The sequence below is a fragment of the Coturnix japonica genome, chromosome 20 (assembly GCF_054131305.1).
Source record: "Coturnix japonica strain WE chromosome 20, WE-NBRP24, whole genome shotgun sequence".
Classification (NCBI taxonomy): Eukaryota; Metazoa; Chordata; class Aves; order Galliformes; family Phasianidae; genus Coturnix; species Coturnix japonica.
The window spans coordinates 8,158,768-8,181,499 of NC_140682.1; the positions used below are offsets into that span (position 1 = coordinate 8,158,768).

The 22,732-nt window shown below is 37.4% G+C and overlaps 1 protein-coding gene, 1 long non-coding RNA gene and 1 pseudogene across 2 annotated transcripts; all 3 read right to left on the reverse strand.

Annotated features, from left to right (window-relative positions):
• Positions 1-2,575: 2,575 nt before the first annotated feature.
• LOC146757550 (uncharacterized) lies at positions 2,576-3,889 on the reverse strand. Its single transcript, XR_014936140.1, has 2 exons — positions 3,751-3,889; positions 2,576-2,736 (listed from the first exon to the last, which is right to left on the reverse strand). It is a non-coding gene; the product is annotated as an uncharacterized LOC146757550 (long non-coding RNA).
• Positions 3,890-4,341: 452 nt separating this feature from the next.
• On the reverse strand, positions 4,342-17,615 carry LOC146757551 (kinesin-like protein KIF20B). The gene is made up of 10 exons (XM_085520680.1): positions 17,606-17,615; positions 16,148-16,209; positions 15,013-15,208; positions 11,371-12,574; positions 10,792-10,930; positions 9,943-10,065; positions 9,383-9,544; positions 8,268-8,432; positions 7,514-7,633; positions 4,342-4,557 (listed from the first exon to the last, which is right to left on the reverse strand). Exons 1-10 carry the CDS (start codon positions 17,613-17,615, stop codon positions 4,357-4,359), a joined length of 2,382 nt encoding a protein of 793 aa, XP_085376806.1. The 3' UTR covers positions 4,342-4,356.
• A 295-nt stretch (positions 17,616-17,910) lies between these two features.
• On the reverse strand, positions 17,911-22,126 carry LOC146757552 (kinesin-like protein KIF20B; annotated as a pseudogene).
• Positions 22,127-22,732: the final 606 nt, after the last annotated feature.

Here is a 22,732-nt window from a genome sequence, read left to right on the forward strand (position 1 = left end):
CTGGATTTGTTACATTTATCCATAGTTGCTGGCAGATGTTTCTCTCTCTCTCTCTGTCTTTAATCCCCACACAGCCCATCTTCCCAACTGTGGGTTTCGGTTAGGAGGTATGCACCCATAGGGTCCATGCCCTGCTTGTAGATATTTATCCTGCCCAGCCCCAGGTGCCCAATCTGAGGCAATAGTTTCACATCCCTAATAGGCACAGTAATATGAGCCTGGGTGGTTACAGTATCCCCTCCCTGGGTTTGAGCTTAGGCAAAAATAGTAACCCTTTTGGTTTAGACTGGGCTGTATAGGTACCAGGTCACACAGGGATGTAAGGAAGCTTGGTGTGGGTGGCGTTGTGCTGCTATACAAAATGTGATCACTGTGAGAATCCCCAAGTACCAATGGATACCCCTAAGGCCCATCTTTCCCCACAGTTCACTCCTCTGCCTCACTCGTCAACTGGGTTGCAACCAGCTACGAGGGGTTTTTTTAGTTCTTCTCAGCAGCAGTAGTGTTCTTCAGGGGAAGCCTTTACCTGGAATACCCATTGGGCTTGTCGCAGTGTGAGTTTCAAGTCGTCACCCCCGGGAGCTACCTCCCACTTCTCGTCACCGATGGGTCCTTTAACACGGCTGGCATGAGTCCATCCTCTCTCTGCGGTTCGAATAGCTGTTTCTGCAGTAAATAGAACAACATAGGGTCCTTCCCCTTGTGGTGTTAGTGTAGCTTCTTTCCAAGTTTTTATTAGGACCCCATCCCCTGCCTGTATCCTATGGATTGCTATCTCCAATGGGGACTGCTGTGCAATCAGATCCTTCTTGTAGTTCCTTGCACCCATTCATTAATTGTATAAGATTTTAATTGATCATCTTGTAAATGGGGGTGACCAAGAGGTATTTCAAGATTATAGGGCATACCATAATCTTCCCTCTTTGTTTAACAAAGACTTTGAATAAAATCATCATATCAATACTACAATTGCTGGCCTGGGATTATTATCGCCTCTTTGGGGTTCCTGGACAGGAGAGGTGCACCCAATTGATTTCAGCGGTCCTGCCTGGGTGGTGAGGTGACTTCTTGGGATGGCTGATAGGAAACTGTTACATAAAGGATGGGCTCTATGAAAGCTAAGGCACAGGTGTTGACTCCTGCAGTCCCGGTAATTTCGTGCACAGACAGAGGCAAGGGAATTTAATTCTTGCCTTGGGGGGTCTCTTGAGTCTCAGGTGAGTCTTGGGACTCAGGTGAGTCTGGGAGCGCGCTGTTGCTGTATGGTACCCTGTGCACTTGATGAAGTGCCAGCAGCACACCCCTAATAATCCGAGAATCAGAGCGAGGTACTCCAGAGGGAATGGGCCCTAAATCCAAGAATCGTGTGAGCTGAGTAGTTCGCAGCATCATTCTGGAGATAAGGGGAATAGGAGCTGCCAAGTACAAGGGAAAAGCATCCCCAGAATTGTGCCTGAAGATAAGCCCCTTGGGGAGAAGCTTCAGAATTGGAAAAATAATCCCAAAACTGGGGATAACGAAAAAGATGTTTAAATACTGTATACAAAAAGCCTAGAGAGCCACTATAGGGAAAATCATTATTTTGACCAAAATAGGGGTCTGACAAAGATTGGGTTTGTCAGACTTTGAATTTATATGTAAACAGTAATACTCCTTTCTCTGAAAAAGAATTGGCTTATGACATTGAATGGGTGCAAGAAGTAACAGTTCCTCACAAGGAGTCAAAGTTCAAAAGAAAAAAAAAGCAGAAAGATCATAAATGGGATCCCTTAGATACATTCCCTCTCCCCCCCCTCAACCCCCACAATTTCTAGATCAATGCAAGCAGCAGCAACCCCTCCAGAGAAGGGGACTGGCTGAGCTGCTGATCCCATGCAGGGCCCTAGAGGGAGGATGCACTCTCAATTACTGAGGGAACTGGAACAGCGTAAACAGGACCTGGAGAGTTCACCTTTCCCTAATACTAATCTTACAAATACTTCACATTATCCTCTTAGGGAAGTCTCCTTAGGTCAAAGGAAAATAGGGAATGCTAAGCTGCCATTTTTACTAGCAGAGAAGTCAGGAGATTCAAGGAGGAAATTGATTCCTTAACTGGGGATCCCGTAAGAATAGCAGAGCAATTAAATCAATTACTAGGACCTAATTTCTAATCATGGACAGAAATGATGCTTATCATGTGTAGAGAGTGTTTTTTTACAGTTAGTTAGCTGAGAAGGGTCGTAAACACGGTGCAGTTAATCTAACAGTCATGCCACCTGCAAGGGCAGTGAGAATAACAAGATGCTCTGGGATGGTGAGAAACTAGCCATGGTTCTGGGAACTCAGCAAGGGAGTAGCTTTCAGTTGATAACAACAAGCTGTTAAGATACTCGGGGATGGTATGTAATTGGGAACCAATGATGAGCTCCACTTTTGCAATATGTATGAGCTAATGATCTGTATTATAAAGGTACACGCAGCCAAGGAATAAATGAGATTCGCTGATCATATGTCAATGACAGGTGTGGTCGTCTGCTTTTCTCCCGCCGTTCTGCAACAAACACCTATATACAAATTTAAGAACACAACGGAGTAACTGTTACTGTTTATTAACAACCAGTTTTAATAATACGATAAAAGTACGTCCTGAGACAGGGGAACAAACATGCTTCTTCAAGGTTTTTTAGCTGTTCTGGATCTCAGCCGTCGCTTGATGATCAGATGATCACTTTCCTTCTTTTGTTCCTCAGATTCCTGAAGAAAACATTTCAAAAGTTACTCATCTTTTCACACAAGACTGACAAGCTCTTCTTGACCCACGCAAACATATTTCTTCCCCTAAATGGATTTCAGAATGGCATTTGCTTATTATATTTTATTCAGAAAACTATGGGATACCGAGATCATTTTAATGCAGCTTAATCACAAGGAACAAATATGGAGAATGTTCAAAATCCTGTTTATCTTAAAAAAGCACACACATCTGAGGAAAGCCTGAAGGCAGCTTTCATTTTGAAATACTTGTTTTCAAAAGAGTATTATAATACTTGTTTTGTGAAACATGAAGCGTTCAGAAAACATTTTTAGCCTCAATCCCTGTAGCTATAACTTGCTCAGAATTTCAGTTCTCGGTTCAGTTCCATGTTCTCAGAACTACAGTGAGAAAAGAAATTGTCTCATCTTCTTCATCCTCTAACAAAAAAAATATAACATTTTGGTTTCTGCCCCTATCATTTGTCAAATCATCAAAAAATTCAGAGGGATATTACAGTATGGGCAAATGATCACTTTGCTGAACAGAAAAAGGACTATAATATAATTAAAAGATGCAGTTCCAACAGAGCAAGAATGTTCTTAGCACAATAGCTGCCGACAGAGGCATCAAACTGGCACATCAGATCCTTTGCAAGTTGGCTTAGACAGGAGATCATAGTTTAAGCATACCTAAAAAGCTGTCTAAGTTGTGCTCTAGAAAAGCGTGTAGTAGAATAATCCCACTCCAACACATTGAAATTATCTATGATTCCAAATTAGAAGACATCTCCGTGATTGCTACATCACCTACTTAGTAAACTGTAAGCCAGCCAAACACAGAGATCTTTGAGGACAAACTAAAACAGAACAGCAGGAAGACGAACAAGAATGACTTGGTAGAATAAAGAAATACCTCAGTACTTTCAACCTCCTCCTGCAAACAGATGAAACCTCCAGTCTGTTTGGACTCCTTAGTAGTTTATTTTAAGCCAAGACTACAGTATAATCGCTTACCGAAGAAGCAGGTATATCTAGAGGGCCAGAAACGACAGTGGAATACAGCTTCCTTTTGCATCGTTTTGGCTTGGTCTCTCCTTCTTCGAGACTTTCAGGTTCGTTTGATTTAGGAGAACTTACTGCTGACATCAGCTTCTTGGCTAGAAGAAATTTGTTTTGATACATAAACCAATCAGCTTACTGGTTTTGTGAGTCTTTAAATCACTGAATGCAAAAAAAGCTTCGTAACAAACTTGGTTTATAAATGACACGTAAAATTTAAGTGAAAATACTCAGAAATTGTATTTGTTCATTGAGGTTCTTTATTGCTTCTATAGCTGAAACTGTTTATAGGTTCAGGTACGGCAGCTTAAAGCACGCATTAAAATGGAGTATGAAAGACAATCATGGCTCAGAAGTCGCTGGAAGTCAGAAACTTCAGCAGGAGTTAAACAACAGGCCTAACTTTCGTGCTGACAGAAGCACAAGACAGAACCAACTTTCTCTGTATACTTGTAGGTTTTCACAAATGTAATAATGAATCTCTGAAGAGACGAATAAATGCATTTACTTCATAAATCAAAGGACAACTTAACATGGCAGACAAGTCTAAGAACACATACATTAATAGCCTACAGCAGAAACAAGCCATTCTACAATGTCTAGAAAACATGGAATAAAACTTATTCTACACCAACCTTTAGAGTGTATAATAGAAGGAGAGCTTTGAATAAAATCTCCAACTTTTTGCAGTGTTTCATCCTTCTTTTTAGTCAGTCTTGAAGCATGTACTCGCTTTCTCAGGAAGTAGTCTTTTCCGGATTTCTGTTCAACAGAGATGTGAACATGTGAAACAAGAGCATTGTTTAAACTTCATTTTAGTTCAACGTTATTTTAAGTTGACATTTTGAGCTTTACTACTGACACCTCTGTTCATTATGCTGATGATACCACAACGGCAAGTAATGTAGACAATTTTATACCCTTTAGGGAGTTGTCAAAATCTCAGCTATTTCAAGGCATACGTTTCTTAAAGTTTCTTAATAAGGCAGTAGTTTCTTTAAAAGTAGCTCCCAAGCTGTGGAGTTGTTTCTTACATAAGCTGTTCTAATTACATAAAATAAACAAACATACAAAACAGAAGACAACAGATGGGAAAAATCTACCACTCATACTCTGACCATGCCAAGGATACTGCTATCACATGTGAACATCTGTTTTTAATAACTGCCATGCATATTAATGATATGAACCTTAGTTTAATACAAGGGCTTCACTTACAAAAGCACACGATAATACACTAAAGCTTCTCTTCCCAACTATTCAGTGTGCAATATCCTTCCCTCCAAATCATTACACAGTACAGCCATTACACGCTCTGGGGACAGACTGACTTGCCCTTTGGTTAGCTTATGGAATTTAATAGGAAGTGCTCATAAGCATGTAAGATTCCCATTCAGGTATACACATAAGGATAAGACACTGCTTCTTTCGTGTGACCACACAATTACAGGAAGTCCCAAGCTAGCTTCAAAACTAGAACAAAAACCAACCATTTTCTCGTCACTTGCAGAGGGTGAATTAAAAGCCATGACAGATTTTGTATTTTTCGTGTTCTCACTTTTCACAAAATCCTGGGAAAATAAGACAAGTTTCAGCCATGATTCTTTTGGAAAGAACAATTGATGTCACAAAAGTGAACACTTTAAACACTTTTGCTAATAGTAGGGAAGTATTTGCTAGTGGTAACTATTCCACTGTAAATCAAATAATAAATAAGCATTCAATTATAAAAACAGGACATTAAGATATCAGTATTAGACATCTTATGATGTCTAAAAAGCTGATTTATGTCTACAGGTTTCAAAGAAAATACACAATGGAGTTAAGAGAAATTCCCTTCTCTTAAACCATTATCACTGAGCTTGGCTATTAGTTTTGTTCATTAAAGCAGTTCATTGATTAAATTCTTCAACTACTTTACTGAGGTAGAAATAGCATTTTTTTAATGCTTAAATGAGAATGGTAAAAAGGCATCAGATATTTTGTTTTCTGTTGGGTCTAGGTCATACCTCATCCATGTCATCACTTCTTTTCTTTTTTGCCTTAGGCATTTTCACTCCTAAAGGTATCATGCTGCCGTGCTGCTTTATCTCCCTCTTATCAGGTTGCAGACGTGTCAGAGGGATTTCCAGCTCCGGTTTTGGGAACCGACTAGTTTTGCCATTTTCTGCGGACACTCCAGAAGAGTCGAGGACAGTTTCCAAATGCTCCTGATAGCACAGAAGAATTTTAAGTGCAAGTGTTAAGGTAGCCATGAGATTAAAAAGCTATAAAGCATCTGGAAAAGGATATGTAAGCATTCGATTTTCCTGCTGTAAGAACACTTGTAACAGAAGGAGTCTATTTCAGTTACAGCAGAGTTTTACCCCTCTTTCCTAGAACTTGTTACATTTAAAATTATTTCCAATCCATGATCACAAAAAAAGTTCTCCATGTTAAACTGAGCCTGATACTTTACAAGTCATTTTTTCTCAAGGGCACAGACAACTACACTTTTTTTTAATAGAGAATGGTGGTAGAACTGACACGATTTTCTTCATCTCAACTCTGCTGTGTCAGAACTGGGCAGGAACAGGAGCATTTGATTCAAGTGTTCGATTAACTTCCAGCTTAATCTTAGGGAATTTGCCCCTCCTCTTCTACACTAGAGATGTTATTTACATAAGTAAGGTCCAGCTGGCAAGGTGCAAGCCCAGTACAAGTCATTAAAGAACTCCATTGCTATCTTTTCCCTGGAGAGAATTCAGACATTCAAGCAATGACACCGTACTTAAGCTGAAGGCTATCATGTACCTGCTCATGGTCAAATGGCAACAAATGCACAGCTAAGTGACAGGGAAATGTCAGTATGCATTTCCCCAGCAGCACTTCCTGTCCACAATCCACCCAATCCTGTTTTTCTCAACAGGAACAACAAAGTCAGAACTGAGATCACCTGGACTCCTCCTTCTCTATGGCAGGAATTCAGCTAGCATATCAAAAATGAGTTCAGATGCTGGTTGAACACATGGAAGACAGGCTGCTGGGGACATCAGAAAATGGTAGATGGCTGCTTTTACTGCTGCTAGTAACTAGCAAACTCCAGTGTCCCAAACACAGACTAGCAGATTTTACTACTTACACTGTTCCAACCCCCTGAGGGGAGTCTTCTTCCTCTCAAAAAGTTACCAAAGATTGTAGAAAGACAAAAAGTAGTCAGAGCCACTTTATCAGGCTCTGCTAAGAATCTGAATGGAGTATCACCACCCACTGTATTTCCAAGAATTAAGCTGGTTAATAAATACTTTGTTTTTAAAATATATGTAACTGCTATTTTATGAAAGTTAGCAATTAAAAACTTATATAGGAATGATTAACATCATCTGCTAACAAAACAATATCCAGAAATCCTGCAGAGGAAGAAAATAAGTTCAATTTGCTGTGCCCGTTTCAGTGGCTCCATGAATTTTTTCCAAGTAACTTATCTAATCATGAGCCACTTCATAAGCATTAACATGAGGAGAGTTTTCAACAGCACCTGACAAAAATTCATCACACAATTGTTTCAACAGCTTTTATTCCTATCAAAGGCTATAAAAACAGGTGATCTGATCACCTTGAAAGGGATAAATAAATTAAAACTTGGGAATTGTTTAGAGAACATGAGATCTTTTCCTATTCATTCCTTATCAAAAGCAATACAATCACAACATTTTCAGATCTGAAGTTTCATACTAACCTCAGATTCATTTAATGAAGTGAGGCTCCTAGTACATCGACGTGACAAATAATTGTCTTCAGCTTTGCATCTTAATGGAATACTTTCTCTAGTTTCAGTTTTGCTTTGTTGTTTCCTAGGCTGTAAATATTTAAAAGGAGTAAAGATTAGGCTATGCATTAGACCTCCAAAATATCTCGAGTTTTCTAAAGTTACAGTGTAAAACCTCAAGCTCAGACGCCACATGAACACGTAAGCTGAAACACAGCACAAGTGTGGGAAGGTAGTAACATCTATTCATTGTGTGATCTTCAGATACACCCTACTGGGTCTCACTAACAGTCTCAGGCAGTATTCTGCCTCCAAAAGAGAGAAAGCGAGACATTATTTAGGGACAAAATCTGTAACGCTGGTCGTTTTGTCATCCATTCCCCCCATACTCTGCACGCTCACAGCTGCTATGTTAGAACACCAAAGGCTAAACCTCTGCCTAATCTTCAGCATCCAGATAGGAATACATGGAAAACTGCATGGAAAAGTTCCATAATGTACACAGAGAGATGGTGTTCTAGTAAATAAAATATTTTTGAGAAGATGAGAGCTCATGCTTGAGTGGAAGACAAAAAGAACCAACAAGTACTCATCACTGAATATGTAGTTAAAGGACTGTATGCTAAGAAAAATGATTCCAGCTCCAGTATCTCCTAGGAAAACAGAAGAACAAAAAGGGGTTAACAAGATGTTAAGTACTGACTTTCTATAAATATAATCATACCTTTTCATTTACAGAGTCATTCCTTCTACTTTGTCTTTCTTCAAGTAAAGGTATTTCTGGCAAACACTGAGGGCTACTGTGGTTAATGCGTTGTTTTAATTCCTTTATAAAGTCATCTTTGTCAGCCAGTTCTTTTCTTAACTCTTCTATCACAGTTGCATTATCCTAATAAACAGTAAAAACTGCTGAGTTGTGGGATTGGCAAAAGGAATTAACACACACAAGCAGTATTGCAATTACTTAGTAGCATCAGTTTTAGAATTGCAGGCTAGAACACTTAACTATTCAAGAACAGTAACATTTCACGGATTTGTACGGTCACTGTTACAAGTGCAGTAGTCACAGAATTGCCTGGGAAGTTGTAATACAATATATTTTGATTCTTCTATTTTACTTATGTGCTTCAGCCTTCATCTCTCTTAAGATATAATAACCCGAGCTTTTATTTGTTCCCAAATCCTCGGTACTGTGAGAAAGTCGGCAGTTGTAGGGGAAGTTTTGCTATGAGAACATCTTTCTTCTCAGAGAAAGTTAATCCAAACATTCTCAAAAGAGCACAACTCATTTAGTCTTCTGTTTAGCTTCTGAAATTCTATGCTACGGCTTAGATTGGCTATCCTGATTAAAAGCTGGATGTTGAAATAAGAAATGCAACTTCCAGAGATCATCCCCCCTCTGCTTTTTGATGCTTCCCTTAATCTCTCTCCACGTCCCCTTCTGTCTTTTCATGCCATTGTAGATACTACCTCAGAGAAAGCAAAGAAAGTAAGAAACCTGAGACAGAACTACTGTCTGAGTATTGAGCCTAGCTTGGGATCCGGAAATGCTGTGAATTATCAGAAAAAGCTACAGATGTCCAGTATGACTGTAGGATCATAAGCATCAAACTGACATCTGTTTATTTGAACTACTGAAAAAATTGAAATTTTAGTAATTAACAGAAATTCTGTTTCTGAATAACAAAAATAAAAGCTGGTGCTTTTTTTGGTTAGTTGCACATGATGTCAATACGACAGTGTTCAAGAACAGAACCACACCCAGAATACAAAGAGCAGGTACAGGAGTTTTACAGAATTTATGGGTAGCTAATCAGGTAGGAGGAAAGGAGAGCTGACCTTGCTTGAATCCTTTAAGGCAGATTGTCTCAGTTCTGCTATTTCTGTCTCTTTTTGTATGGCAATAGAAGCCAAAGTTTTGAGCTGTTCTTCCAAAGCTTCTACTAACTGATCTCTCTCCTCACGCCACTTTTGAATATTATGGTCCCTTTCCTCCAGCTCCTATATTTCATGTTGAAAGAAAAGCATACACAGTAGAAACAAGCAGAATCTTTAAGACAGCCTAGAATTAATAAGTTTTTCATATAGCATAAATAAGGACTCAAGCTGATAAAAAGAGTTTATGGTAAGACATTTCAATTAACATATCGTGATGTCACTCAACAAGATCAGGTTACATGCATGTATTACATATGTATTTACTATGCAGATTATTGTATTTAAAGCAATCTGCCAGTGCTCTGTAGTGACTAATTATTTGAATATCTTTCATGGTCTACCGCTAATTTCAGTTGGCCACTTTCATTTTGCTCCAATTTTTTTTTTTTTTTTGACCTTTTTCCTGTTGCTTGGTAAACCTGCATCATTCATTTAATAAAAATTAAGAGCAAGAAAAATACCTGTTTAAGTTGTTGGATAGTATAGTCTTTATAATCCAGCTCATCCTTAAACTGGTTATTAATCCTTTCAAGTTCATCCATCCTGTTCCTGAGGGATTCCTCCACAGAACGCATCGTGGACACCTGTAATGTAAGCACAGCTCACGGTTCATTAAAAGACTTCTGTAATCCAACCTGGCCAAATACTTCTTTGTTAAATAAAGAGGAATTCACAAACAAGTGCTGAGTAGGAAAATGACAGCAAGTGCAAGGTTACCAAGGAAGACATGAATTCATTTTTAAGCTTCAATTTTCCACCCCAAGCACACCCAATAAACTTTCAGACTAAGATCCTGCAAAATGGGTTTTAAAATATCTACTTGTTTAATAATTAAATTTTAACTATTAACATCACTGAAGCTGAAATTGAAGAAAAAAAATATACATGCTTATATTAAAGAGCCTCTGGAAATTAGTCTATTTCTCTTCAAGTAAATAGCATTCTTCCCAGTTATCAGCGTTTTTTCACAAGACTTAGGTTTTAAGCTTCGGAGTTACCACGGATACCAATGGCAAGTCACCAGTAACGTAGAGATAATAACAAGTCCCCTCCAGAGGCAGATTAGCTATTCTCTTCACAAACCTTATTCCAGACTACCAACCAACTTTACTTTCCTCTGTTCATTATCTATGCGAAACCATGTTTTAACTTCTGGTCCCCTCTAGAGCTTCAATGGCAACTTTACCTAAGATTTGCTGCTAGCCACACTAGTGTGAAATTTCCAGCTTCATAGTTAAAGTTTGAGAAGTTTTAACAGCAGAAAGCCAAGCATAATCTTACAGAAAAAAATATCTCAGTTGACTACAAACCTCGCTTTGTACTTGCTGAATTTGTTTCTCGGCATCAGAATGTTTGTCTTTTAGATCTGCATACTCTTCTTCTTTCCTCTGCAAATCTTTTTTCAAATTCAGTACAAGGGCAGAACTCTCAGAAAGAATATTTTCTAGCCTTATGTTAAAAATAAAGAGACAAAGAACATTACTGTTACACATCTCATGGAAACAGCAATTACAGCTTAATCCATGCCCTGCCTGTTGGTTTCTATTTGTAAGTAGACTCTTAAATCTATCTAGACCAGTGACAAGATTTAAACAATTACTTTTGAATTTCAGCTTGCTTCTCATAATCAGATTCTGAAGCAATAAATTATTCAGATGCTATTCTGAGGGATGTACAACAAAACCACCAGCAATCCCCATATTATTCTTTATTTCCTTGCACACTCCTGTTTTCCCTTGGAACTCAAGTAGCATACCAAAGCATCCTAAAGTAGTAGTTTGGCCATTGATAAGCATGCAGATGCATTAAGTCGAAGGGATGTTCCCATTAACTATTTTTAACTCTAGTTCATTCTCAAAGGGCTCTAAGTTAACTCAGTGGTTACTTACGATTCTATACGTTGCACTTTCTCCATTTCACTCTTTTCCTTTTCCCGAAGAGAATGTTTCATCTGCTCCAAGCTGTTTTTCAGCTGCAAAACTTCTTGAATCAGATTTGCTTCTTTGCTACTTAAGTCTTCAAACTTTTTGTCTGCATTTGCAGACTTCTCCTGCAGAGTTGCTGTAACTGTCTCTAGATTAACAATAATAGATCCTTTTTCTTTAAGTAATTCATTGAGTTTTGACACATTGTCTTCCATTGCCTTGGAAGCCTCCAGGCGATATTCAAGCTCTTTTATTTTTACCTCACAGTTGGCAACTTCCTCCTGAAATTGTGCAATCACTCTCTGATCTTCTGCAGTCTTTTCTTCAAAGTCCTGAGTTTTCTTTTCTATTTGCTCATGTAACTGTTTCACAAGATCATCTTCCTGACTAGTGTGAGTTGTAATCTCACATAGCTTCATTACAAGTTGACGATTATGATTTTCAGCATTATTCAGTCCCGCCTTTAGGTTTTCATTGTCTTGAAGCAGTGCTTTGATGTGCTGACTTTTTTGTGAGGAAACATCAACAATATTTCTGCATACTTCCCAAATCCTTTCAAGACTATAGTTAAAGGAGAGGTCCTGCACAAGATCTGAGATGGAAGAAGTCTGTGACTGAATGCATGCAGAACTAATTTGAGATGTCCCTGGCTCATCTTTTTCAGAGTCTGAGGAATCCTTTACACTGACAAAGTCAGTACCGATGGCATGAAACTCTAAGTGACATTTGTATAATTCATCTAATTTGGTTCGCATTTCTTTTACTTGTGACACTTTACCAATTATATATTCTTTGGCAAATTCTATGTTGTTAGTTAGTTGGGCATTTTTGTTTTCTAGTGTCATATTTATAGATTTCTGTTCATCCAGTTCAGAAGCAATTTCCCGATAGTCAGCTTGACCCTGCAGAATTTGTTCACGTAGGGCATCAGCTGTTTCTTCAGAAAAAGAAAGCTCAATACGCAGGCTTGTTACCTGCTTACTGAAATCTTCTTTTTTATTTTTTTCTCTTCCGCATTGTTCTTCAAGCACAGTTAAATGATGTTCCAAGATTTCAGTTCTTTCCCTCAGTGCTAGTACTTCCTTTCGGTACGCAGAGCACTTTTGTTTCATGTGTTCAATTGTCTTTTGCTCTACAGTGTTCTTTTTCTTTCTCTCATTTACAACTACTGTAAAACAAACAAACAAACAAAAAAAAGGGAAAAGGAATGTAGCTCAGATTGATTAAAATCATTATTACATAGCAGTTCACAACACCAAGTAGCAACTTCTAAGTGAAAAACTGTCGTAATATGCAAGCCATAGCCTCACATCACATAGTATTTGATACTAGTGAAGGAATTAAAGTCCTCTGAACACGTAATCAGGTGCCTCAGATTTCTATACAGAATTAACAGAAAAAGGTTTTCAGTCTGGAAGAACACTTTTACCATGGCACTACTCAAACCTTCCACTCCACACCAGTAGAAAATCTAATTAGATTTAAGAAACATGGGAACGAGATAGATAATTCACAGCTATATTCTTTCTATCTTCCGTGCTTCAGCAATCCCTATAAGGCAGCCAGGAATCACTCCATCTACATCTAAATGGTAGATAAACAGTTCTCTAAGAAATTTCATTCCAACTCACAGTCCTCTTACTTTCAAAAGAAAGATAAAACCCTGGACAAGTTGATCACTTAAGTGTTGATATCTGTCTCTCTTATTCAGTTGATCTCTAAACAAAATATGAGGATTCCTACTTCTGTCCACACTTACTCTTTTGCATATAAAGTTCACTCATAAAGTTGTACAAATTTGCAGATTCAAGTTTCCATAAATATTCCATTAGCTTGGGGCTGTTTTTTTCTTTAACTGGTGAGCAATTAGCTAAAATCACATGCATTTTCTATCAAAAGCGACTTCTGCTGTATTTCATCACTGCTTTAGAATCCAGTTATGTCCATTCCATAATATGCATACTTTAAGTATTAGAAAAATAAATATAAGTCAAGACTTACTAGGGATTGGGTCACCACAACAATATATTCCATGGTGATTCTTGTACAGTCCTTTTATTACTACAACTACAGAAATGCAGAATTTTATAGCACCCACGTGCAGCCTGCATTACATACAGATTCACATGTACTGCATGGAAACAGCCTCTTAACTCATCTAAGGAGTTTTATATACAGCCCTCAACTGATTTAGAAGTCATACTGAAGAAATAGCAGTGGCATATTCCACCCCAAACCAGGTTTTGGTTTTGATTGCTGCTCCCAGCAACACTAGTGAGGGGAATATGATTTATAAGTAATCTAAACACTTTATGCTGAAAACAACAAGCAAGCACTAAAGCAAGATAAATAAGACTAGGGAGAAGATGTGTAATGTTCAGTCTAGAAGCTCCTTACACAGGAAGTAGGGAAAAAGCATTATAACAGAGCATAGGAAACAAGACCTAAAAGCTCAGAGAATGGTGTAAATACACTGAACTTGAAGCTGAGATAACCTAGCATCTCCTAAAACACTTTTGCTCGTGCTACTTATATAACTAATTCTACAAAAGAACCAGCACAACATACCTGTGCTCATTGTTCTACTGTGTATATTTAACATAGCTAAAGAATATATATTAAGCGGTTTTTGAAATTGGATGCTATTAATACTCACAAATAGAAGAAAATTTTAACATGATTGAATACTCAGTACATCTTAACAGAAAACTTCATGCTGACATTGTGACTATCAGCTACCCATTTTAATTCCTATGTGGAGCATTGCTGTCATTAATTTTTAAATGAGAGCTTTGGTCATATGATTAGAACAAACCCACTACTATTTGGAGTATGGAGGAGTCCACATCCCTCCCTCAGTCTCTGGTAAGATGCTTATATGTGATGCCATTCAGTGGTCACATTAGGATTCAATATTTATGCCAAATAAAGGCAGCAGGGACAAATCATCCAAGAACAGCATCTCATCCAAAGAAGGCCTTGACTTTCTCCCTTGCACATATTTTGCAAGAGGAATACAAGAAAGGATGGGACTACAGCTAAGTTTTACATTTTCCCTTCTACATTGTATATGCCTTCCGTAATTCTAGGAACACTGATGCTCAGCTGTGCCCAGAAGTGAAGTTAAATGCATCAGAGCTTATCCAAATCATTTTTCTCAAATATTGCCCATGAGCGAGCAATTAGCAGGTCGTCAACAATTTTGATAGTTGCTTCAGGAAAAACAAAACAAACAAACAAAAAAAAAAAGCACTTGAACAGCTGATGCTACTCAGAAGATCAGCAACAGCAGTTGAAACAATCCTAAAGAAACTGCTTTAAAACTATTACCAAATCTGCAAGTGCATCAACAGATGAGGAAAAAGCAGCAAAAAGGAAAAAAATAGTGCAAAAAACTTTTATTCTTAAGCATTCAAAAATGAACAGCATAGGACCTTCTGAAAAAGGGATACTTACATAACAGTTACTTCTATTTACAGTTTAACACAGTGGCTTTTCTCCTTATACCATAAGGTACGCGCTTCACAGCCTTTTGCTTCCTATCCGGAATAGGAAGCAATTTATTATTTTGGAAGACACCCTGTTCAAGGATGGAAGAAACTGTACCTTTCTTTGGAGGTGGCTCTTCCACAGTAGGCTTATCTTCATCAGTACTGCGCTTTCTTCCCACTTCCAACTCAGTTTTCTCTTGTTTCAGTGCTTTAACTGAAAGCACTGAAAATTGGCTGCTTTCAGTTCCTTTATTAGTGTTCTCTTCTGCCGGTTCTGCTTTAATGGTAGTTAAATGGTAGGTAGTCTTTTCCTGTATTGATATAAGATCAGTTACATTGAAGCTTAACAAAAGGAGCACTTAAGTCTCAGTAATCTTCTGTAGGCAAATATTTACACAAAACCATACAGCTAAAATATTTACCCGGTGACTCTATAGACATCAGTTACAAATTTCAATAGCAGACAGAACAAGTACACCTTCAGATAATGACAAGTGCAATACTCGGTAGAGTATACAAGGGAAAGCAAGAGCCTAGCAGGTTACAAAGTAAAAGACTTGCACACAATCAAGAGTTTACCAGTTTATCAAAGAATTTCCTGTTTCCAAGAAGTCAACAAAATTACAAACATGGTCAAAGAGCAAATGGTCAGCTCTCATACAAGTTCATCACATCACACTTCTGCTAAGCTGCTAAAATCACTTTCATCGTGACAGATATAATCCAACCTTAAAGCTTAGTCAGCTCTGTCACGCATATTTTAGATTGTGTCCTGATATTTTTGTTGTTTGTGTTAACAACAACTACCTTCAGATAAATTTGAATTGTTTACAATTTCAAGCGAGTACCAGCTACATACAGAAAATCAGTTTTCCAAAAATGTGTTGATTACAAGCATAGAATTAGTGTTTTTCTTTTTTTGTATAAGGATACGGAGATGTGTAAAACTCACATAATCTTTTACTTTTTCTTCTAAATGAGATTTTAAGTCTTGTAGCTCTGTAATAATGTCATCTTTCTGCACCTTGATTGAGATTGGAAATAAAAAATAAAAAAAATTCAGTCATCAGTTTCTAATGTAGTGTTAAGTAGCTGAATTACACAATGCATTAAAGGCAAATTCAGTTAAGCTAAGCTCGGTAAGAAATCTATTAATTGAGCCTACTGGAATAGCATTTTAAGCTACCACAAGTTGGTATTAATTAATTAATTAATTAAAACAATTTTACACAACATCTTGATAAAGTTACCTCAGTTGCTTCTTTAAGTTGCTCAACAGACTCATCCAATTTAATCATCTGCATTTCAAAGCCTGTAACACACAGAAAAGGTTGTATTACATAAGTAGCCAATAGATAGTTTATTAAGTAATCAATTTTTCCAGATATTCTAATGTTTAGGTAGCTTTTGAACAGATTAATTAATTTGCATGTGGTCTTCACTTATTGGGAGTGATTCAAAAGTTTTCTATATTTCTTGGAATGAAAACATTGCATCAACAAGACATAAAGAAGAGTAGAGATTACAATATAAAAGTAAAAATCAAGATATAGACATTTAATCCCATACTTACGAAAGCGTAAAGCTGCTAGTTGCAGTTTAAAGGAGAGGGGAAAAAAAAAAAAGAAAAGAAATAACCAAAAACCGTGGAATTGCTGAACCTGAATATACACAAGGAACAAACTATCATTTATCTACAGGCTATGGTTCCAAAGGTAGAACATCTCCTCTAATTCCTACTCAAACTGGTTATTTCTATTTTAGATTAATGAACTATTTCTGTCTTCTACCTTTCACATTGCATAACTCACCTTTGTTCTTCTGCATCAGCTCTTCTTCAGTTTTAAGTAGTTTGCTGTTTTTCTCTGCTAGCTCTTCTTTGGTCTCCATCAGTTCAAAGTTAGTTTTCTCCAGCTGCTTTTCAAACCAGCCAATATCTTCCTTCGGGTCCTCCAGGGATACAATGGAACTATGTGCTGCCTCAGCTTGCTCTTTAATATCCATGACATCATAATGCACAGAATCAAGAATGCCCTCAGGATCAACACAGGTGTCAGGCACTATGCTATGTTCTCCACCCTGAAACGTAATTTATAATCAGTTAAAACTGGTGAATAGCTGACTACATAATAGCTGTTATTTCTACACATAGTCTGGATAGCCACTATGAACACAGCCATACAAGAAGTTTTTAATTTCAGCTTCAAAACCCACCTCACAAATTCACATACAACATGACAGTGATTCATATGGGGGGAAGATAAGTGGCATTCTAGTAACAGCTAATATATTTTATAGTATTTGATGTTTGGTCACTACTTAAACCAGTTTTCAAGAAAGTACAAAGGAGTTATTGCAGACTCCAATCCTGCTTTTAACCTCAAGAGTTTCACGAGGCAAACAATGTACAAGAACTGCCACTTCATGCAGCCATAGATTTCTGCTTTTTTTATGTTTTGAGTTTCCAGTTGCATTGAATGCAACTGATCATCATCTTTTCAGTTCTTTGTCTTGCAGCGCCACATTACCCTCATAGGCTGCTCCCTCTACTTTCACACTTAACCTCTTTCAGATAAGGCCACGATCCAAGGGCACACATCCATCAATTGTGCTTCAAACACAAACTCTCAGCACTTCAAAGTTTTCCATCAAGACTGTAGCACTGATCTGACAGCTTAACTTCTTCAGTGTTATATCATAGCACTCACTCCTACCCATTCCGCTTAACCCCCACTTTTCCACTGAAGCATCTGATGGCCATAACACAGCTTTTCAAACTCTTTACTGCTCCACTTCTTTTGTCAACACTTGAACTGGACAATATTCAAAATTACAACGGCAGCAACATATGGGGCAGCTGGATTTGCTTTCCTACATGGGATCATATTTTGAGAAGAGAGAAAAATTAAGTAAATAGCATAAAATCTCCTCCAGATATAACAAGTTGCTTCTTGTTAGGTTGAATACTTTTTAGGAATGAGATTCTCAGAAGATGCTTCTGCCCTCACACCCCAAAGAAACACAAAGACCCCAGTAGAGATTTTTAGAAAACTCTGTAGGAAAATTAAGCTCAACTAAAACACTAAATTAAAAATCCTGACTGCTGTATGGAGACAAACACCCAGATTCACTACAGATACTACACAAATAGATTCATATTCTTAGAAGAACAGAATTTTTTCTTTAAATGCAAATCATAAGTACTGATCAACAAAATAGACTACAACATACTCACTTTTTGTGCAATAGCTGAGAATCTTAGCACATTGAGTGTTTCTTCATAGGTTGAAGCACACTGGCTGATGTTTGCTAACATGTGTATCTTCCCTTTTCCACTGAAGAATCCCTGAAGAAAGTGTGTTAACTTACTTTCACGAAACGGTATGTGCTGCTGCACCCTTTGAAGACAAAAACCACAACAAATCCCATTAGCAGAAGTTAACAGCTTCATTTCAATGTGAGAGCTATCCAAGTGGAAGACAACACATTAATAACTGCACTAGTCTTTAAATCATTTTGAGTTGTGGGTTGTTTTGAATTTAATCTTTTTGCTAGTTTGCAGACAGGTTGTATGATTGTTCCAGCTACTATGCAGCCATTATCTTCTTAGACAACCCACGAGAACATTTAAAACAAAAAGTACATTCAACATCCAGCCTAAGATAGGTCATACAGCCTCACGTTAGCTTAAATTCTCTCTCACCTTTCTCTTTCCCTTACCACATCTGGCAAACTGACCTATCTACTTCTAAGAAAACAGTACCCATCAAAATCAGAGATAACCACTCTCTCAGTATATTGTCTCTAGGAAAGGACAATAGTAAATACTTTGGAAATAAAGAAGCATATACTTATCACAACATCTCTGGTGTTTCCTAAACCAAGGTTAAGTCACTGAATCAAACAGCTGGTGATGTACAGAAAATTAGGAGAGAACTCCTAAAGCGTGACTAAACACACTGTTCTCTAGTGAGGTTACCTGCTGGACTCTTTACAGCTACTGAATTCTGCCAACAGAGCTAAAAGCTTCACATAGCTACGCTCCTGTCACAACACACGTGACCCATAAGTAGCTTTAGTGCAGGAGTGGTAAATGAGTTCTTATTTTAAAGAAAATTACTATCAAAGTCATCACTACATTTCCCCCATATTGTTAAAATTTCAAGTGATCAGGACCAACAAATAAAACAGTTCTGAATAAATCAAAGCACTTTAAGCAGCAGCTAATTTTAAGGAATCCTTCTTCCCTAGAAAGGACAGACAGATAAGAGACTAATCCAGTAGCAAGGCCTATTTTCATCTACTTTTAAGCATAACAGAATTTGAATAGGCTACCAGGCACAGTGTGGCATTTCATGAACACAGAGCTCACCTAATCTTTGGGACAGAAAGACACCTTCAAATGAGAATCAGCAGAGAATTCTGCAATTATATCCAGCTGTGACTGTAAATAAATACTACATTGTTTAAAATACAGAAAGCTCTGTCTGCACTCATTTAGAGCACAACCTCAGACAGAAGTAGCAAGCAGGCTTTCTTCTCTCTGAATTTGGTTAGCTAGATCAGAAAGAATGATGAAGTTGCATCAAGGTTTGGAAAAAAAAATATATATATGTATATATGTAATTATATATATCTATATGTATATATGTAATTATATATATCTATATATAATTTTTCTTTTCCAAATTATATATATATATAATATATATATTCTGACCATGTCTCTTGGCTAGGACAAAGCACAGCAATATCCCTGAGGAAAACTGTTACAGCAGAACTAAATGATAAATGCAACTAAATAACAAAGGAGGAAAAGGTCTAACATTTCACACATTTAAAGTGAAAATAGTGAAAACAAATTTTATAATCTGCCCCAGGACTTGTTTGAGAAGGCAAGGCCAGAAAAAAAAAAACTAAACCACAACGCTAATTTGCTTAAGTCTATGATAACACATTCAGAAATTTAGAACTGGAATGGTTTTATTTGAAAAAACAAACAAACAAAAAACAACAACAAAAAGAAGGCAAGTTTATAGATCACTTTCTTAGATCATTAAGTCTTCACACATCTGCAGAAGCCTACAGATAGTTTTCACTCATAACATAGTTTCGTACTCTGCATTTTAAACAATAGTTTAAACATTGTACATGATATCTGAAATCTACAACTAGTTTACAGTTTGTACAAGGACTTACTTTGACTGCTGACTGATCTTGAGTGCACTAATACACTTGCTTAGAGTTAGGAGAGATGCATTGATATTTCCACTCTCTTTCAGTCTGTCACCTTCATTGCACGTCTTGGTATTCCTTTCTGAACCAGCAAGATCACACAGTGATAATCTGAAGGCAGATAAGGAAAATTAAGTTTTCTTGCCTTTGAATGTACATTGATTATTTATCATTTCCAACACAACCACTCCTCCTAGAGGAACAATTTCTTGAACCCTTTCATGCTTTTTAATGTTGCTTTCCTAGTGAAGTTGCACACTACTTCCTGCCAAACTCTTTTCCAACACAGCTTCCATTTTTCTGCCATATTCTTCCTTCTGAGGACTTACATTAGTTCAGAAGTTGAGTGAGAAGGATAAAGGAACACTGTGTGGAACAGTGGGCACAAGATATAGAACAGCATTACAACTTGATGGTTTAGTACTGCATGACAGGAAATGGGGAACCACCACTCATACAGGAGGCTGTATCAGGGAACCTAGTGTCCATAGCCCAATATCAATACATCAATACTGAAAGTAACTGACAATTTCATCCTAAAAGAAGAAGGGAACTCTGCTCTGAACTTACTCATTGACTCGTGTCACTCGTGGCATTTCAAGGTCTTCAATTCTTAGTACCTTAATTGTAAATATACTGTGGCTAAAAGGAGAAATGAAGCAAGGTCAATAGCCAGAAATACACACATTTTCTAAAATCTGTAACATCTGTTCAAAACACTGCTGGATTTATTCCAGATTCAATTAACAATAATTCTACTAGATGCATTAAACCTTTTAAAGAGACATTCCGTCTTGGTTTATTTTGCTTTTCTTCCCCCTCATGAACCACCATTACTTACATGGAAGAAGGCTTAGTTATTTTGTTGAGAGTTTTTGATAAAACACTTAGCTTTTGTATGCACTTATCTGCTTGAAGGACTAATCCTTCTAGTTCAAAGCACTACAATCACAAACTGTCACAAAATATCACATGGAACACTAGATATCAAGCCTTTTTAAAGCCTCTTCCCCGAAAAAAAGCCATAAACAATATTTTCATTCATCCCTCTTCCCCACACTATGTTACACCCAATGTTAGTGAAAGTTTCCCACCTTCAGCTGGAGCAAGTATTTAGCTTTGTGCTTGCAAAACTCTGGTGTTTCTGTCCCAGTTTAAAAAGTCTGAAAGCTTCTTTAGAATCAGAAATCTGAACCCACTGCAAACCTTTCAAAAGAAGGAAAAGTGATTTTTGCAAGCTTCGCTAGCAAAAGAGAAAGTGAACAAGAAATAAGGTATACAAACTAAGAACATTTAGTTAAGACAATAAAATACTTCATTAACTCTGACTCAAACATACGACAAGCTGATGGCAGATAAGACTAAGATTCTTCCTCCCACAGAAAAGGGCAAGGTATAGTATAGCACAACAGTTTATCCTACCAGTATACTAAAGTATGTTCCATCCAAATTAAGCAAGCAGCCTTAGTACTGAAAGTACAAAAGCTAAGTTCTTAAACTACAGAAGCCGAAAGTTTGTATTCATTGGTGCAGAAGTCAATCTGAGAAGTTTTTTGTTTTAGCTTGTAGTTTTTATTGGGGATGGGTTATCTGGATTTTGTCTGCATTATAACGACTGTATGGCTCTCATTTTCAAGGATGATGAAGGCAGTGGAGTTCACACAGGCTTTATGGGCAAAGTACAGGAATAAGGAGAATACTGTTGAAGATGCAGATACGTACATGTAGCTTGTTGCCTTCACATTCAAGCAGACACTTCTAGAGCTACACTGAACACATTTAAGAGTTTTCTATCTCAGAAGAAACATGTTACACTATTCCATGACAAGCTTGGCAGTTTGCAAAGTATTCTAGTTACCTTTTACGTAAGAATATCCCTTGATGTCTTGAGCAAGGCAAAGTGTCCTTTTTTTTCTGTCATTTGATAAAGGAGCCAGTAAATCATAAAAACATTCATTGTAAATCTCAAAAAATGAAACCCAGAGAACTTCACAAAATCATCTATAGATAATCTGCTAAGTTGGTCTGATCCTTCTGAGAGATTTTCTGCACCTGCAAAGTAGAAAATATTACAAGTCAGTGTAGAGACAGTAAAACTAGCTGCATTTAAAAATAAGTAATAGTTAAGCTTACAGCTTAAAACTTTTCCCAGAACATAAACACAGAGAATCCCCACCTCTCATACAAACACCAAGTATCTGGAAGTCAAGACGCTTGCCCTACACATTTGCAAAGACACGCCTGCTATAAAGCTTGCTTTTTCACTTCCAAAACCTAATCTAACATCTATAGTTGGGTTAGAAATATTCAGAACTCTTCAGTCTTTACAATATAGAGAACTGAACTAGTAAGGACACTTCGTTCTGACTTTTTAGGGAAAAAAAAGTATTTAGTGAGTTCTTAAGTGCCCTAAAGGCCTGTCGGAAAACCACTAGGGATCTTATCAGAAATCATACTCTTTTTCTTTGTTTTACTTTCACCTCATAAAACCAGGTTATGATAGATGTCCCAGTAGTCTCCTAGCCATTTTATTCCTTCTGTTTTCTGCCCAGATGTCCTGCCCATTATTCCGTTCTGTTACAAATAAAAGCTAAATAATC